Here is a 19429-nt window from a genome sequence, read left to right on the forward strand (position 1 = left end):
TAACCATGTCACCTGTATACAGATCAAATCAGGCTTGTCTTTAAAAGTTCCAACAAATCTTTTTAATTCTTGACCATTTGCAATTAAACTTCTTGCATTCCATTGTAATATTAAAAACATCCAAATACTAATTATTGGCCTCTTCATCCACATAAAGCTCCTCCGTACTCTCTGACCCTGACAGCTGGGAAGTATTCAATGATTATTTGTCTGTCATATACCCATGTAGTTTTTCTGGTAAAACCTGTTTCATATCAAGGAATCTCTCTGCAGCTCCAACAACTACTTTTATCATATCCAACCTCTTGGCTGTAGTTTTAACCCCGAACAGTACATCAACAACAAATGCCAAAAAAGTTTCTAGTCATCAATATGTCTGAAGGAACCATAGTCTGAGAACGCAGAATGTGCTGACTCCCCACTGTTCCAATCTTTTCTTTACTTATCCTTTGCTCTCTATCAACTTTCTTTACTGCCTCAGCATATATTTTTTCCGCAAACACGAAGAAACCTGCAGATGCTGGAAATTCAAGCAACACACATAAAAGTTACTGGTGAACGCAGCAGGCCAGGCAGCATCTATTGGAAGAGGTGCAGTCGACGTTTCGGGCCGAGACCCCTTCGTTAGGACTAACTGAAAGAAGAGCTAGTAAAAGATTTGAAAGTGGGAGGGGGAGGGGGAGAGGGAGATCCGAAATGATAGGGGAAGACAGGAAGGGGAGGGATGGAGCCAAGAGCTGGACAGTTGATTGGCAAAAGGGATACGAGGGGATCGTGGGACAGGAGGCCAAAGGAGAAAGAAAAAGGGGAGGGGAAAAAAACAGAGGATGGGCAAGGGGTATAGTGAGAGGGACAGAAGGAGAAAAAGGAGAGAGAGAAAAAGAACGGGTGTATATAAATAAATAAATAACGGATGGGGTACGAGGGGGAGGTGGGGCATTAACGGAAGTTAGAGAAGTCAATGTTCATGCCATCAGGTTGGAGGCTACCCAGACGAAATTTAAGGTGTTATTCCTCTAACCTGAGTGTGGCTTCATCTCGACAGTAGAGGAGGCCATGGATAGTCATATCAGAACGGGAACGGGACGTAGATGGAAAACGTGTGGCCACTGGGAGATCCTGATTTCTCTGGCAGACAGAGCATAGATATTCAGCGAAACAGTCTCCCAGTCTGTGTTGGGTCGCACTCGGGCTGCCAACTTTCTCACTCCCAAATAAGGGACAAAAGTAGCAGTCAAATACGGGACACTTGCGTTTACCCCAAGGACCACCATGACCATGAAGCCTTGCACGGGCACCTGATGCAATAGTCCCGGATACAATATATCACCCCAGCCGACTCACAGGTGAAGTGTCTCCACACCTGGAATGACTGTCTAGGGCCCTGAATAGTGGTGAGCGAGGAAAGGTAAGAGGGGGGGGGGGGGGGGGGCGCAGTTTCAAAGGGACTTCAAATCCCAGAATGCCACATGCATTGTAACGTCACTACGAGGCCATGTGGTTCTATGAACTACAGGTCCCAGAATTCCGCAGCATGGTCGCTGTCTTAGCGGCGGATTGCTGCAATTGTGATGGATAAACTTTGCGTGTACGAACTGGTAGCATGTCCTGCTGCTGGGATTCGCCGTTTGCTCATCAGAGAGAAGAAAGTGTTGCAGGAGAAAGAATGATCAGCTTTCCCACAGATGAAGAATAGAATTGAGGTGTGCGGCGTTACCTTGGCAACCTGACCTTTGGGTACAGGAAGAGCTCGAGGCCGCCTTGGGGTCAGGAGGCGATGTTTGTGTGAAGGGCCTTGGGGTTTGTCCTTGTTCAAGGGCCGAAGTTCGTGACACAAGGCGTTATAGAGGCTGCAAAGGCTCTAAGGGTAAACTGTGATATTCCTGCTTGGAACCTAGGAAGTTGTCGGGTGAGGCGGAGTGGACGGTTGCATGGTGGTTGCAAGAGGAAGAAGGGATGAGGGATGACTGCGAATAGCTAAGTTCTACAGAGGGATGGCTTGCAGCATGAGAGGGCTTACTGATGTAAAGCTGGTATACTTTTTGATGCTCCATTCCATAATTTACTAAGGAGAATGTTGTTTCGATTATCTACGTCACTGACGGTATCGTAGAAGTGTTTCAATGTATCCTATTCTTGTTTTACTATCGTCCTCTTGTTTAATTAACACTTTTTTGAGCTTGGCGTGAACTCTACACCCACGACATTTTTGGCTGTCATAATAATTATGTGTAAGCAGAAATGTTTCCTTTGCTTTTGCTGCTCATTTCAGATTTGATCAAACCATATGATATAGGAGCAGAATTAGGCCATTTAACCCACGAGTCTGCTCAGTCATTTCATCATGGCTGATCCATTTTCTTCTCAGCCACAGTCACCTGCCTTCTCCGCGTATCTCTTCATGCCCTGATTAATCAACAATCTATTAGCCTCTGCCTTAAATGTATCAAATGACTTGGCCTCCACAGTCGCCTGTGGCAAAGAATGCAAGATTCACCATTCTTCGGCTAAAGAAATTCCTCCTCTTCTCTGTTCTAAACAGAATTCCCTCCATTCTGAGGCTATGTCCACTGGTCCTACACTTCCCCATCATAGAAAAGATCCTTTCCAAATCCATTCTCTCAAGGCCTTTCAATATTTGATAGGTCTCAATGAAATTTCCTCCTCATTCTTATGAATTCCAGTGAGTAGAGGCCTGGAGGCATCAAAAGCCCCTCATATAATAAGCCTTTCAATCCTGGAGTCATTTTCCTGATCCCTCTTTAATGTCAGCACATCCATTTTTAGAAAAGGGGCCCTAATCTGCTCACAATACTCCAGGTGAAGCCTTATAAAGCCTCAACATTACATCCTTTTATATTCTAGTCCTTGCAAAACAAATACTGTTATTGCATTTGTCTTCCTCACCACTGTCTCATCCTGCAAATTAACTTTTGGGGAATCCTGCACGAGGATTCCAAAGTCCCTTTGCACCTCAGATTTTTGAATCTCTCTCCACTTAGAAAATATACTATGCTTCTATTTCTTCTACCAAAGTGCATGACCATATACTAACCAGCACTGTATTCCATCTGCCAGTTCCTTACCAATTCTCCATTTCTGTGTAAGTCCTTCTGTAGTCCCTCTCCTTCCTTATCACTACCTGCCCCTCCACCTATCTTTGAATCAACCACAAACTTGTCCACAAAGCCATCAATTCTGTCATCCAGATCTGAGACATATAATGCAAAAAGAAGCAGTCTCTACACAGACCCCTGTTTGTACACCACTAGGCACTGGCAGCCAAATAGAAAAGGCTCCCTTTATTCCCACTCTTTGCCTCCTGCCAATTAGCCAATACTTTGTCAATGTTATTATCTTTCCTGTAGCACCATGGGCTCATAACTTGCTAAGCAACTTGTCAAAGGCCTTATGAAAACATCCACCGATTTTCCTTTGTCTTGATCGTTATTTCTTCAAAGAATTCCAACAGATTTGTCAGGCACGATTTTTCCTGAAGTAAACAATGCTGACTTTGGCCTATTTTATCATATGCCTCCAAGTACCCCAAAACCACATTCTTAACAATCAACTCCAACAACTTTCCAACCACTGAGGTCAGACTAACTGGCCTGTAGTTTCCTTTCTTCTGCCTCTGTACCTTCTCAAAGAGTGGAGTGACATGTGCAATTTTCCAGTCCTCCAGAACCATTCCAGAATCTATTGATTCTTGAAAGATCATAACTAATGCCCTCACCTCTTTCACAGCCCTGGAATATAGACCATCTGGTCCAGATGATTTATCTAACTTCAGGCCTTCAAGTTACCCAAGCATTTTCTCCGTAGTAATGGCAACTTCACTCACTTCTGCCCCCAGACACACCAGAACTTCTGGCGTCCTACCATTGTCTTTGACAGTGAAGACTGATGCAAAATACTTATTCAGTTCATCCTCCCATTTCCTGCCTCTCCAGCTTCATTTCCCAGTGGTTTATATATCTGAAGAAACTTTTGGTATCCTCTTTAATATTATTGGCTAGCTTACCTTCATATTCCATCTTTACCTTCTTTGTGACTTTTTTTAGTTACCTTCCGTTTTTGAAAGCTTCCCAGTCCTCTAGCTCCCCACTAATTTTTGCTCCATTATGTACCCTCTGTGGCTTTTATGTTGGCTTTGACTTGTCTGCCACAGTTGTGTCATCCTGCTTTTAGAATACTACTTCTTTGGCCTTTTGATACCATGTGTCACCTTGAATGTCAAGTGATGAGCTTTAATCTTTTTTCAGCCATGATTCAGTGATGCCCACGACATCATACATGCCAGTCCGTAACCGTACCTTATTCTACCTTATTCTTTATTCTCTATATTGCATGCATTCAAATCTTAACACTTTCAGTCCTGTATTTATTACCCTTTTCAATTTTGTCCCCCCTTTACATTGCAACTCATTGTCTGCAATTTTGGACTTTCAGCCTTTCCTTGCTGTCAGTTTCACTACACACTGCCCCTGTTTGTATACCAACTGCCCCATCATCAGCCTTATCAATCTGGTTCCCATGTCCCTGCCAAATTAGTTTAAAACCTCTCAAACAACATGGAAAATAGGTGCAGGAGTAGGCCATTTGGCCCTTCGAGCCTGTACCGCCATTCAGTCTGATCATGGCTGATCATCTAACTCAGAACCCTGTACCAGCCTTCCCTCCATACCCCCTGATCCCTTTAGCCACAAGGGCCATATCTAACTCCCTCTTAAATATAGCCAATGAACTGGCCTCAACTGTTTCCTGTGGCAGAGAATTCCACAGATTCACCACTCTCTGTGTGAAGAAGTTTTTCCTCATCTCGGTCCTAAAAGGTTTCCCCTTTATCCTCAAACTGTGACCCCTTGTTCTGGACTTCCCCAACATCGGGAACAATCTTCCTACATCTAGCCTGTCCAATCCCTTTAGCATTTTATAAGTTTCAATAAGATCCCCCCTCAATCTTCTAAATTCCAGCGAGTATAAGCCTAGTCGATCCAGTCTTTCATCACATGAAAGTCCTGCCATCCCAGGAATCAATCTGGTGAACCTTCTTTGTACTCCCTCTATGACAAGAATGTCTTTCCTCAGATTAGGGGACCAAAACTGCACACAATACTCCAGGTGTGGTGTCACCAAGACCTTGTACAACTGCAGTAGTACCTCCCTGCTCCTGTACTCAAATCCTCTTGCTATGAATGCCAGCATGCCATTCGCCTTTTTCACTGCCTGCTGTACCTGCATGCCCCCTTTCAATGACTGGTGTACAATGACACCCAGGTCTTGTTGCACCTCCCCTTTTCCTAATCGGCCATTATTCAGATAATAATCTGTTTTCCTGTTTTTGCCACCAAAGTGGATAGCCTTACATTTATCCACATTAAATTGCATCTGCCATGAATTTGCCCACTCACCTAGCCTATCCAAGTCACCCTGCATCCTCTTAGCATCCTCCTCACAGCTAACACTGCCACCCAGCTTCATGTCATCCGCAAACTTGGAGATGCTACATTTAATTCCCTTGTCTAAGTCATTAATATATATTGTAAACAACTGGGGTCCCAGCACTGAGCCTTGCGGTACCCCACTAGTCACCGCCTGCCATTCTGAAAAGGTCCCATTTATTCCCACTCTTTGCTTCCTGTCTGCCAACCAACTCTCTATCCACATCAATACCTTACCCCTAGTACTGTGTGCTTTAAGTTTGCACACTAATCTCCTGTATGGGACCTTGTCAAAAGCCTTTTGAAAATCCAAATATACCACATCCACTGGTTCTCCCCCAACCACTCTACTAGCTACATCCCTTCGTCAGGACTAACTGAAGGAAGAGCTAGTAAAAGATTTGAAAATGGGAGGGGGAGATCCAAAATGATAGGAGAAGACAGGAGGGGGAGGGATGAAGCCAAGAGCTGGACAGTTGATTGGCAAAAGGGATATGAGAGGATCATGGGACAGGAGGCCCAGGGAGTAGGAAAAGGGGGAGGGGGGAAACCCTGAGGATGGGCAAGGGGTATAGTCAGAGGGACAGAGGGAGAAAAAGGAGAGAGAGAGAGAAAGAATGTGTGTATATAAATAAATAATGGATGGGGTACGAGAGGGAGGTGGGGCATTAACGGAAGTTAGAGAAGTCAACGTTCATGCCATCAGGTTGGAGGCTACCCAGACGGAATATAAGGTGTTGTTCCTCCAACCTGAGTGTGGCTTCATCTTTACAGTAGAGGAGGCCATGGATAGACATATCAGAATGGGAATGGGATGTGGAATTGAAATGTGTGGCCACTGGGAGATCCTGCTTTCTTTGGCGGACAGAGCGTAAGTGTTCAGCAAAACGATCTCCCAGTCTGCGTCGGGTCTCGCCAATATATAGAAGGCCACATCGGGAGCACCGGACGCAGTATATCACCCCAGCCGACTCACAGGTGAAGTGTTACCTCACCTGGAAGGACTGTCTGGGGCCCTGTATAGTGGTAAGGGAGGAAGTGTAAGGGCATGTGTAGCACTTGTTCTGCTTACAAGGATAAGTGCCAGGAGGGAGATCAGTGGGGAGGGATGGGGGGAGCAAATGGACAAGGGAGTCGCGTAGGGAGCAATCCCTGTGGAAAGCGGGCGGGGGGGGGCGCAGGGAGTCTCTACACAGATACCTGTTTGTACACCTCTAGGCACTGGCAGCCAAACAGAAAAGGCTCCCTTTATTCCTACTGTTTGCCTCCTGCCAATTAGCCAATAAGCTGTCCATGTTACTATCTTTCTTGTAACACCATCGACTCTTAACTTGTTCAGCAGCATCACGTGGCACCTTGTCAAAGGCCTTCTGAAAACATCCACCAATTCTCCTTTGTCCTGCCTGTTATTTCTTCAAAGAATACCATCAGATTTGTCAGGCAAGATTTTTCCTGAAGTAAACAATGCTGACTTTGGCCTATTTTAACATATGCCTCCAAGTACCCCAAAACCACATTCTTAACAATCAACTCCAACAACTTTCCAACCACTGAGATCAGACTAACTGGCCTGTAGTTTCCTTTCTTCTGCCTCTCTCCCTTCTTGAAGAGTGGAGTGACGTGCAATTTTCCAGTCCTCCAGAACCATTCCAGAATCTATTGATTCTTGAAAAATCATAGCTAATGCTTCCATCTCTTTCAGAACCCTGGAATATAGACCATCTAGTCTAGGTGATTCTAACTTCAGGCCTTCAAGTTACCCAAGCATTTTCTCCGTAGTAATGGCAACTTCACTCACTTGAACCCCCAGACACACCCGAACTTCTGGTGTCTTCCATTGTCTTTGACGGTGAAGACTGATGCAAAATACTTGGTCAGTTCATCCTCCCATTTCCTGCCTCTCCAGCTTCATTTCCCAGCGGTCCAATATCTACTCTCACCTCTTTTTTACACTTTATATATCTGAAGAAATTCCTGGTATCCTCTTTAATATTTTGGCTAACTTACCTTCATATTCCATCTTTTCCTTTGTGACTTATTTAGTTACCTTCTGTTTTTAAAAGCTTCCCAATCCTCTAGCTCACCACTAATTTTTGCTCCATTATGTACCCTCTCTGGCTTTTATGTTGGCTTTGACTTGTCTGCCACAGTTGTGTCATCCTGCTTTTAGAATACTACTTCTTTGGCCTTTTGATACCATGTGTCACCTTGAATGTCAAGTGATGAGCTTTAATCTTTTTTCAGCCATGATTCAGTGATGCCCACGACATCATACATGCCAGTCCGTAACCATATTACAAGCTCATCTACCTTATTCTTTATACTGCATGCCTTCAGTCCTGTGTTTAAATTTTCGATTTTGTCCCCCCTTTACATTGCAACTCATCCCATTGTCTGCAGTTTTGGACTTTCATCAGCCTTTCCTTGCTATCAGTTTCACTACACACTGCCCCTGTTTGTATACCGACTACCCCATCGTCAGCCTTATCAATCTGGTTCCCATGCCCCTGCCAAGTTAGTTTAAAGCCTCCCAAACAACCCTCCATACAAGGATATTGCCCCCCCCCCCAGGGTTCAAGTGTAGCCTGTGCCTTTTGTACAGGTCGTACCTTCTCCAGAAGAGATCCCAATGGTTTGTAACTATTTCAGCCTCTGTCAAGTCCTCACTTTACTGTCTCTGCTCCCAGGAGTACAGCCCCAATTTCTCCACACATAATTGAAAAAATACCTCTTTCTTAATTATGGTATATTTTGTTATTTTTTAATTTTGAAAGGGTGAGCTATGTGATAAAGGAATTGTTACGGGCTCATCATTGACCTGGCCCTGCAGTACATGGCTGCAAGCCTCTGGTGAGACCTGTGATGCAGCATGAATTTTACTACCTTTTGTGTTCACAGCCCACAGTACTTGGTGGAAATTTATTTTCAAAGTCATAGGTAAGTGACTCTTGCTATTATGGGTAGTTGATGCAGTAATTTCAGATGAGCAACAGATACTTTATGAAAAGGATAAAAACGTGTTGAGCTAAAAAGACATTATTGTGGGCTTCGCATTGGCGTATGTAACTTGCAAACTTTTCCAATTGTTTATTAAACTTGCCGCAGAGTTCTGAGTATAATTGGAAAACAGGAGGACTATTAAGAAAGCGAGGCTACAACTGCAGAAAAGGAGTTACCATTTCAGGTCAATAACCTTTCTTCAGAACAGGGAAAAGTTAGATGTTACTGATCTAGTGGGCATTGTATTTCTGTGTTTCTATTCCTTCCAAACTTCAGCTAGAGAATTGATGTCAGTACCTTCTCTGTCCATTCCTGCATCATTATCATAGAATTCCAAGGATTTGTTATCAACCTTCTTGTTATCTACTGCCTGCTGATCCACAGAACATGGAACATTACAGCACAGTACAGGCTCTTCAGCTCACAGAATTGTGCCAACCTTTTAACTGATCTAAGATGACTCTAACCCTTTTCTCCTGTATAACCCTCCATTTTTCTTCCATCCATGTGCTGGTCTTAAATGCTCCTAATGAATCTGCCTCTACTACCACCCACCACTCTCTCTCTCATCAGATGCTATAAACTCCCTTGCCAGCTACCTCTTCCTCTATTCTAGCTTTTGTTTAAGATAAAGCAATATGGTTTGCATCCAGCTCATCTATAAGACCCTCTGGAAAATTTTCCAAACGATATAATTTTTGTAATTTGCACTATTCCAACTTGTATTCCACTTCCATTTCATATCCTTTTGGTAGTTTGCATCCTTCCAGGTTCACAGTATCATCTTATTTGATACCTTTGTATCATCTTATTTCCACACTCCTGCTCTTCTGATGAAACTGTGATCAACGTCTTTACCATCACCAGATTTAACTAATCAAGTGTTCTCTCTGTAAATTTGAGCTCTTTCCAAAACTCAGTCTGTGTACTAATTTCCACTGTCCTTTCATTACTCAAAGTAAGGTTTTGAAATTTTGAAATGAAACTAAATGCTGGAAGTACTTAAAGATAAAAGATTTGTCACATGTATATAGAAACATACAGTGCAAGTTTGTAGTTTTGTGTCAAATCAGTGAGGATTGTGCTGGGCAGTCTGCAAGAGTCACCATACTGCTGGTGCTGACATAGTGTGCCCACAACGTAGTGATCCTAACCGTATGTCTTTGGAATGTGAGAGGAAACCAGAGCACCTGGAGGAAATCCACACAATCTCAGGAAGAACCTACAAACTGCTTACAGACAGTGGCGGAAATTGAATCTTGATTGGTGACCACTAGCACTGTAAAGCAATTAAGCTAACTGCTACACTACTAAAGTTAGAGGTAAAGCAAGTTTTATGATGCAAGGAAGGAAAACTAGAGCAACAGAGAGGAAATAGAACAGGAGTGCTGAAGCTGAACGTGTGACCAGCCCTGTTCCCACTGATCTAAATTATCTCCCAATTCTGCTACTAGCTTGTTTTTAAAATTGTTTTCAAATTCCATTATGCTCCTTTATCCCTCTTGGTAACATCTGCTATATCTTAGTAACATGTCCAATTTTGGTTTGGAGATCTGATTTTTGAATACTTTCACCTAGACCCTAAGCAAGTTGCTTATAAATAATCCTCTCTTCCTCTTTAGTACAATTTTTAACCTTTGCTTCAGTGTTTAAAATGTCTTTGAAATTTAATCCTGTTAATATTTTAGAATTAATTGCTGTATTAAAAGGTGCACTTGCACTGCTTTCCCTGCAGGGGAACAACATCATTCAGTTTCCTTTTTTGAACCTTTGCTGTTAGACATCCACCACTGAGTATAGTATATGTACAAGCTATGGGGCAAATTACAGCTCCTCTTGCTACATCTCCTGACCCCAGGATGCTGTGAGCGCATCCAGATTAGGACATAATCACTTTTTAATTGTTATTTTTGTTTCATTAATGTAGAATTTGTTCCCCCTCACCATTATGCCAGCAACAGTATGATGAATACAGCCAGTGCCATATATCTTGGGGAACCAGAGCTGATCAACACGTGCAGCCCTGCCATCAGAAGAACAAAACAAAAACTGCTTTTCAGTTTGCTTAAGCCCTCTCTTTTCTGTGTTTTTGAAGTTAGACGTTGCCTCACCATAGCTGCAAGCTACAACATGGACAGGATTCCGGTGTCATCCATCGAGCTAATCTGCTTGGGGTCAAGCTTTGCATTTTCTGGGCTGTTTTACTACTTGTACAGAAGGAAAAGAACAACAGTGAAAGTGCTGAAGGTAAGATGCATTTTATTCCCATTATTTCCTCAGCTTCTCCATTCTCATTATAATGCACTGTTAATTAATTTGCATTCAAGAAGTCAGAACTCGTTGCAAAACAAATGTGACTAAAAACATTTTCCTGGATAACTCTTAAGTACACCACTTGAACTGCAGTCCATTTTTTGCACTTTGAGCACATCAACATGAAGTGCTTTCGCAGGAAAGCAGGATCCATCATCAAGGACCCCACCATCCAGGCCATCCCCTCTTCTCGCTTTCTCGCTGCTGCCATCAGGAAGGAGAAACAGGAACGTCAAGGTCGACACAACCAGGTTCAGGAACACTTATTACCCTTCAACCATGAGGCTTTTGGACGAGAGGGTATAACTTCACTCACCCCAACACTGAGATGTTCCCACAACCTATGGACTCACTTTCAAGGACTCTTCATTTCATGATTTTGATACTTATTATTTATTTATTTATTATTATTTTTTACTTTTTTTGTATTCGCACAGTTTGCTGTGTTTTTGCACGTTGGTTGTTTGTCCATCTTGTGTGCAGTGTTAATTAATTCTATTGTGTTTCTTTGTAGTTACTGTTAATGTTCGGAAGGAAATGAGTCTCAGGACTGTATATGGTGACATATATGCACTTTGATAAATTTGCTTTGAACATTGCGTGGCCTGTTAAGTGCTGAAAATATTTGACTCTTGGAAACAGAGATGATGACCAGAGCTGTCATGGGTACATTGTGCTTGTGGAAGACTGGGCTTATGAAAATGATACCTAATATTGAACCTTAATTTCCTGAGGGTTCCTTTGCAAGGCATTTTTGTTTACTTCTAAGTAACTGAATATTGTATCTCAAATACCTAACCAAGATTGTTACAATTTTTAAAATATATGAAGCTTTGGTATATTGGGTAAATGGAAAAGGCAAGATGCTCTAGTTTATTTATTTTTACTCAGAGATACAACGCAGAATAGGCCCTTCTGGCCCTTAGTGCTGCACTGCCAGCAACTCCCAATATAACCCTAATCTAATCACTGGACAATTTACAATAACCGACTAACCTATGCCTTTGGGCTGTGGGAGGAAACCAGAGTACCCAGAGGAAGCCCATATATTTCATGGGAAGGACTTCGGAATTCCTGACAAAGGATACCAGGATTGTACTGCGAACTTCAGTGGTTAGCATGACGCTATTACAGCTCGGCTATGGGTTAGAAGTGTAGTGTTCTTCCTATGTCACTTAGTTAGCCACCCCCACATGGGAGGAGTTCACAAGCTGGATTATCAATAAAGTTTCGTTGAATACCCTGCAAGGCTGGCGTATTCATGTGCTCTGCACTCTCCCTCAAAATCAAACACAACATGGTATCAGAAGTGGATGATTTGGTGCTACAGACCAAGTGAGATCCCCAACAAGAAAAAATTACAGTGAGACTGTTCTTGTTCACATGAATCTGTGAAGAATAGCCAGAGACTTATCAATTATGCTGCTTATGCTAGTTGCTAAATGTATGCACCATGAGCATGAGCCGAGAACTGGCCATTGTTGCTAGGCAACACCAAAAGTGGATACATTGTCATAATCTGTGGGCAGCTAGCCTGGGGGAAGTCCACGGAGACACAGACACAACAGAGAAGTCAGTCAAACTCTCGGGGTGAGAAAAGAAGACTTTTGTAGTTCAAATAAATAAAATAATCAATAAACAAACCAACAGGAAGATGGAGTAAATACCTGCTGTACCTGCATCTATAGACCTAATAAAGACCCCAGAGGCACTCGATTTCTCTAAATCAGGGGAGTTTAAGAGATGACTCAGACACTTTTGAGAAATTTAAGGTTGCATGCAATCTCACTCAGGCTTCAGAAGAACATCAAATAAGTACACTGATATACTACATGGAAGATAAAGCAGATGAAATAATGGTTGGATTAGGATTGACAGATGCACTTAAAAGACTCATATAAGTACATGGATGTAAGAAAAATGGAAGATTATGGGCTGTGTAGGAGGAAAATGTTAGATTCATGAAATAGGTTTATATTTATCAGCACAACATGGAAGGCTGATGGGCCAGTACTATGTTCTATGTTCTGCATTGTCTGTGTGAAGTATTGATTTGGTTTAATGTTAATTTAAATATTACCACTGGGAGTACAAAACAGTGCAGGACAAATTCAAAGACCAATTCACAGGGAAGCAAAATGAGATATATGAGGGGTCAGAAAGACTACAGAAAGAAGGGACAGTAGGGCTGAGCTCAAACAAAACAGACGAGTTAAACAAAGAGCAGGTAAAAAGTTTACCTGCAGGAGATGTGGCAGGGCTCCATTCAACATCAAAGAGCTCTGTCTATCAAAAGCAATGAATTGCCACCATTTCAATAGAGCTGGCTGTTATAGAAGCCGGTGTTACTTAAAAACTGTTCTTCAGGAAAGCGAAGAAGACAATGATTCAGACAGAGAGAGCCTTCCTTGGGGCTCTAGATTCAAGTAGACAAGGCTGGTGTACTGCAGTTCAGTTGCAAAATGAGGCCGTGACATTCAAAAAGGCTGCCCCCAGATGTCTGTTCACAAAACTGGCAAAGAAAACAGGCATTGCGCTAAGCTAAACAAAGGAAGTCCTCATAGGGCCAGGGAAATATAAGCTCAGTATGAAATGATTGTTCACTACTTCCTTGCATAAAAATGTGGAACAGTTAAAAGAGGATTTCTATGTCGTTCAGAATCTCTTCTCACCAGTACTGGGACGATATGCCATTGAGAAACTGAGCCTCATTGCAAAGTTGAGTTCACTAAACAATGTTCAATGGCAGGAGAAGTACCCGCCATTGTTCACAGGCTTTGGGGTACTGAAAGAAGAGCACCTTATCCATCCGAGGCCAGGAGTGAAGCCCTACTCTCTGACCACAGTAATGGGTATACCAGTCCCATTGATGAACAATGTCAAAGCTGAACTTGAGAGAATGGAGGCATTTGATATCATAACTAGAGTGAATGGACCTACTGACTGGTGTGTGGGCATTGTTCCTGTTCCCAAGCCAGATGGCAGAGTGAGGATTTCTGTTGATCTAACCAAACTGAATAATGCAGTGAGGAGGGAGAAGTTTATTCTGAGCATGCATTAGGTATACTGACTGGAGCAAAGCTCTTCACTGAACTGCATGCAAACTTGGGGTTCTGACAGGTCTGTTTAGCACCTGAGTCAAGGAAGTTCATGACCTTTATCACACCATTTCGATGCAATGCCTTCAAGAGACTCATCAGCCCCTGAACTCTTTCAGATGAGAATGAACCAAAATTTTGGAGGGGCTGGAAGGAGAAGTCTAGCCACATGGACAATATATTCATCTTCGGAGGCTCAAGTGAGGAACATTACAAAAGCTGAAACAGGCTGGGATCACCCTGAACAAAAGGAAATGCAAATTTGCAAAGTTGGAGGTGAAGTTCTTAGGCCACCAACTGTCCTCAGAGGGAGTGCAACTAGATACATACTGGCAGGAATTCAGAACATGGAACAACCTATGAATGTGTCGGAGATTCACAGTTTCCTTGGCATGGTAAAACCAGTTGTGAAAGTTAATTTCAGATCAGGCAGAGAAAGCAAAGCCACTCCTCTCTCAGAGAAATATTTGACTTGGGACACACCACAGGAGAAGTCATTCTCATCACTTAAAGCAGAGCTTATCTCTGCCATCACTGGCATTCTGTGATACAAACAAAGCAACCAAGGTCTCAGCAGATGCGTCTTCCTTTGGCCTACCAGGGAGTACTCATGAAAGACCTAGTGGTGTATGGAAACAGGCGGCATATACATCAAGAGCACTGACCCCTGCTAAACAATATTATGCCCAAATTGAAAAGGAGATGCTGGCTCTCGTGTAGGTTTATGAACGCCTCCGCTGCTACTTGATATGCACTAAATTCTGGCTTGAAACAGACCACAAGCCCCTTGTCAGCCTCCTCAGTTCAAAACACTTGGATGAATTTCCTCCACGTCTGCAAAGATTCAGAATGAGGCTAATGCAATACTGTTATGACATTAAACATGTCCTGGGCAATTCTTTCACAACCCTGGACACTCTGTCAAGGATACCATGCAAAATTGAGTGGATGGAAGTTGACTCCACCCTCATGGAAGATACTAACATCTACTTAACTCAGATACATGAAAGCTTTCTTGCATCAGAGAGTAAACTGGACAAAATTCATTCTGAGTTGAAAACCAACCAAATCTGCAGCAAGGTTATGCAGTACTGTGAACATGGATGGCCAGCTGTTCCAAAAGGAGCTCATGAACTCAGACCTTACTGACTTGAAAGAGCCACACTCACCATTCTTGATAGTTTATTACTGAAGGGCTCCAGACTCATCATTCCTGCTTCTGTGCATGTCAAAATCACCAGTCAAGTCCACCAAGGACATCCAGTCATCAAAAAAATAAGAACGAGGCAGTCCATATGGTGGCCTGGTCTGAGCACACGGCTGGGAAGTTATATAAAGCAATGTGAAGCATGCAGAAAACTGCACAAAAAATAATCATGCTGAACCCCTCTGTCCCACAGAATTCCCAGACTTTCCATGGCAAATTGCAGGCACAGACATTTTCAAGCTGGAAAGACAGAAATATCTTCTTTTTCTGGATTACTACTCATGGAATGTTGAGGTGTCCAAGCTGTCCTCTACATCCTTAACAACCGTTATACAGCACCTGAAAGCTGTATTCACTCACCATGGAATACCAGAGACACTTGTGTCAGACAATGGTCCACAATTCAGCTGCTCAGAATTCAAAGCCTTTGCTTGGGACTGAGAGTTCAAACACCAGACAAGCTGTCCACAGTGCCCACAGGCAAATGGAGAAGTGGAAAGAGCAGTGCAAACTTGCGTGTCCCCTACTGAAGGCAAAAGACCGCTACAAAACACTGCTAGCTTATCGCTCTGCTCCTCTTGTGAGTGGTTACAAAGTGAGGAATTTTGAGACAACACAGCGTGATCTCAGACACAGAGCAAAATGTTTGTCGCCGCTCAGGGGCGGTGAAGCTGTTTGGGTTTCAGACCAGTCGACCAAGAGAACGATAGTCCAACAGCATGCACCACAATCCATTGTGATCAGAACATCACTAGGAGAAATCAGGTGGAACAGGTGTACAGGTGTGCACTTGTGCGTCTTCAAAGTGTACGAAAGATAAAGATAGAAATAGAGTGGCCTGATCCTTATGATGAGGACCACTTACCTGAGGTGGACACACCTGTTTAAGAATCTCCATCCGTTCTGACACTTCCAGGAACCTACACCAGATCAGGTTGTTTACTAGTCCCACCACACTCCATAGCCTAATAGCTTACGGTAAGTGACTATAGAGGCTGAATAATCCACTCACTTAGCTGGAGTGTTTAGGTAGTCTACCCTGACCTCCATTAGATTTAGTGTTTTTTTTTAAAGGAGTTCTAATGTTGTAAACATTTTACAAAATAAGACTGTTCTTTAAAAAAAGGAATTGGTGAAACATAGGAGGAAAACAAAGAGGGACTTTTAAAGGCAGAGAGAAAAGCAGTTATAATGTTGGCAATTTTTTTTTTCTACAAAGAGAGTGAGAGACCAGATTAAAAAAAGAGAAGGCCACACACATAAAGTGTTGGAGGAACTCAGCAGGCCAGGTACCATCTATGGAAAAGAGTAAACAGTCTACTTTTCAGGCTGAGACCCTTCATCAGGACTGGAATAAAAGATGAGAAGTTAGAGCAAGAAGTTGGGAGAGGGGGAATAAGTACAAGGTGGTAGGTGATAGATGAAACTGGGCGAGGAGGAGGGATGAAGTAAAGAGCTGGGAAGCTGATAGGTGAAAGAGATAAAGTGCTGAAGAAGGTGGAATCTGATAGAGGGTAGAAAGCCATGGAAGAAAGGGGAGGGGGAGGAGCACCAGAGGGAGGTGATGGGCAGGTAAGGAGATGAGGGGAGAGAGGAAAACGCGAATGGGAATGCTGAAGGTGGGGGGTGCAATTACCAGAAGTTGGGGAAATTGATGTGCTTGCCACCAGGTCAGAAGCTACCTGTACAGAATATAACGTGTTGCTCCTCCACCCTGAGTGTGGCCTCATCATGGCAGTAGAGCAGGTCATGGACTGACATAGCGGAATGGGAAGTAGAATTGAAGTGGGTGGTCATAGAGAGACTCTGCTTTTTTGGATAGATTGGTCTCCCAATCTATATCAAGTCTCACTGATATACAGGAGGCCTCACCGGGAGCACCGGATGCAATAGATGACCCCAACAGACTCACAGGTGAAGTGTCGCCTCACCTGGTAGGACTGTCTGGGGTCGTGAATGATAGTGAGGGAAGAGGTGTAGGGGCAAATATGGCACTTGTTTCACTTGCAAGGATAAGTGCCAGGAAAGAGATGAGTGGGGAGGTATGAATGGACAAGGGAGTCGTGTAGGGAGTAATCGCTGTGGAAAGTAAGGGAAAGATGTGCTTGGTGGAGAGATCCCGTTGGAGATGGCAATCTGCTGGACGCAGAGGCTGTTGGGGTGGTAGGTGAGGATGAGGAACCCTATCCCTGGTAGGGTGGCGGGAGGATGTGAAGGCAGACGTGCGCAAAATGGAAGAGATGTGGGTGAGGGCAACGTTGATCGTGGAGGAAGGAAACTCCTTTCTTTGAAGAAAGTTCTGGAGTGAAAAGCCTCATCCTGAGAGCAGATGCGGCGAAGATGGTGGAACTGAGAGAAGGGGTTGTCATTTTTACAAGTGACAGGGTGGGAAGAGGTATAGTCCAGGTTGCTGTGAGAAGCAGTGGATCTGTAAAAGATATCAGTACATAAATTGTCTTCAGAGAATAAGACAGATTGAGAAATGGGAGGAAGGTGTTGGAAATGGACCAGCTAAATTTGAGGGCAGGGTGGAAGTTGGAGGCAAAGTTGATGAAGTCAACGAGCTCAGTGTGGGTGCAGGAAGCAGCACTAATGCAGTCGTTGATGTAGTTTAGGAAAAGTTAGGGAGTGATACCAGTGTAGGCTTGGAAGATGCACGATTCCACATAGCGAACAAAAAGGCAGGCATAGCTGCGAACTATGTGAGTGCCCATGGCCCAGCTTTGGTTTGGAGGAAGTGGGAGGAGCTGAAGGAGAAATTACTGAGAGTAAAGACCAGTTCCGCCAGACAGAGAAGAGTGGTTGTGGAGGAGAACAGATTGGGTCTCTTATCTGGAAAGAAGCGTAGAGCTTTATAGCCCTCCTGATGAGGGATGGAAGTGTATAGCAACTGGGTGGCCATAGTGAAAAGGAGACGATGGGGACCAGGGAACTGAAGTCATTGAAAAGATCCAGAGCTAGTGAAATATCATGGATGTAGGTAGGAAGGGACAGAACCAGGGAGAATAAAACAGAGTCAGGATATGCCGATACAAGTCATTGGGATAAGAACAAGCAGAAACAATGGTCTACCTGGACAGGCAGATTTGTGGATGCTGGGTAGGAGGTAGAAACAGGAGGTGCAGTGTAAGGGAACTGTGAGGTTGCTAGCAGTGGATGGGAGATCCCCAGAGTTAAGGTAATGATGGTAAAACAGAAAAACAGTTATAATGATTGCAATTCATTTTTATGTTTACGTAAGGAGTGTAAGTTACGTACTATGTGTAAAGTAAACTGAATTACTGAATTTCAATGCAGTTCTACAGTCAAGAAGTAACATAGAAACGTAGAAAGCCTACAGCACAATACAGGCCCTTAGGCCCACAAAGCTGTGCCGAATGTCCTTACCTTAGAAATTACCCTCTATTTTTCTAAGCTCCACGTGCCTATCCAGGAGTCTCGTAAAAGACCCTATTGTATCCGCCTCCACCACCATCCGCGGCAGCCCATTCCACACACTGATCACTCTCTGCGTAAAAAAATTACCCGTGACGTCTCCTCTGTACCTCCTTCCAAATATCTTAAAAATGTGCCCTCTCATGCTAGCCATTTCAGCCCTGGGAAAAAGCTTCTGACAATCCACACGATCAATGCCTCTCATCATCTTAAACACCGCTATCAGGTCACCTCTCATCCTCCATCACTCTTAGGAGAAAAAGCCAAGTTCACTAAACCTATTTTCATAAGGCATGCCCCCCAATCCAGGCAACATCCTTGTAATCTCCCCTGCCTCCTTTCTATGGTTTCCACGTCCTTCCTGTAGTGAGGCACCCAGAACTGAGCACAGTACTCCAAGTGGGGTCTGACCAGGGTCCTGTATAGCTGCAACATTAGCTCTCGGCTCCTAAGTTCAATCCCATGATTGATGAAGGCCAATATACCATATGCCTTCTTAACCGCAAAGTCAACCTGCGCAGTAGCTTTGAGTATCCTATGTTCTCTGATCCTCCACACTGCCAAGAGTCTTACCATTAATACTATATTTTGCCATCATATTTGACCTACCAAAATGAACCACCTCACACTTATCTGGGTTGGACTCCATCTGCCACTTCTCAGCCCAGTTTTTCATCCTATCAATGTCCCGCTGTAACCTCTGACAGCCCTCCACGCTATCCACAACACCGCCAACCTTTGTGTCATCAGCAAATTTACTAACCCATCCCTCCACTTCCTCATCCGGGTCATTTATAAAAATCACGAAAAGTAGGGATCATGAACAGATCCCTGAGGCACGCTACTGGTCATCGACCTCCATGCAGAATATGACCCGTCTACAACCACTCTTTGCCTTCTGTGGGCAAGCCAATTCTGGATCCACAAAGCAA

At 43.6% G+C, this 19429-nt stretch overlaps 1 protein-coding gene across 13 annotated transcripts in view; it reads left to right on the forward strand.

Moving 5' to 3' along the window:
- The first annotated feature begins 1287 nt into the window (after positions 1-1287).
- Positions 1288-19429, forward strand: part of mul1a (mitochondrial E3 ubiquitin protein ligase 1a) — a 61996-nt gene continuing 43854 nt past the window's right edge. The window contains exons 1-3 of one of the 13 annotated variants that reach the window (XM_063045547.1): positions 1749-1867; positions 8343-8381; positions 10540-10691. In XM_063045547.1, the coding sequence (XP_062901617.1) occupies positions 10575-10691 (117 nt within the window). In that variant the 5' untranslated portion in view covers positions 1749-1867; positions 8343-8381; positions 10540-10574. Of the gene's footprint in view, positions 1409-1576; positions 1704-1725; positions 1868-1930; positions 2105-8342; positions 8382-10539; positions 10692-19429 lie in introns of those variants that run through there. The other 12 variants (XM_063045552.1, XM_063045556.1, XM_063045551.1 and 9 more) reach the window with 12 other exon arrangements.

The sequence above is a fragment of the Mobula hypostoma genome, chromosome 4, assembly GCF_963921235.1.
Source record: "Mobula hypostoma chromosome 4, sMobHyp1.1, whole genome shotgun sequence".
NCBI lineage: Eukaryota > Metazoa > Chordata > Chondrichthyes > Myliobatiformes > Myliobatidae > Mobula > Mobula hypostoma.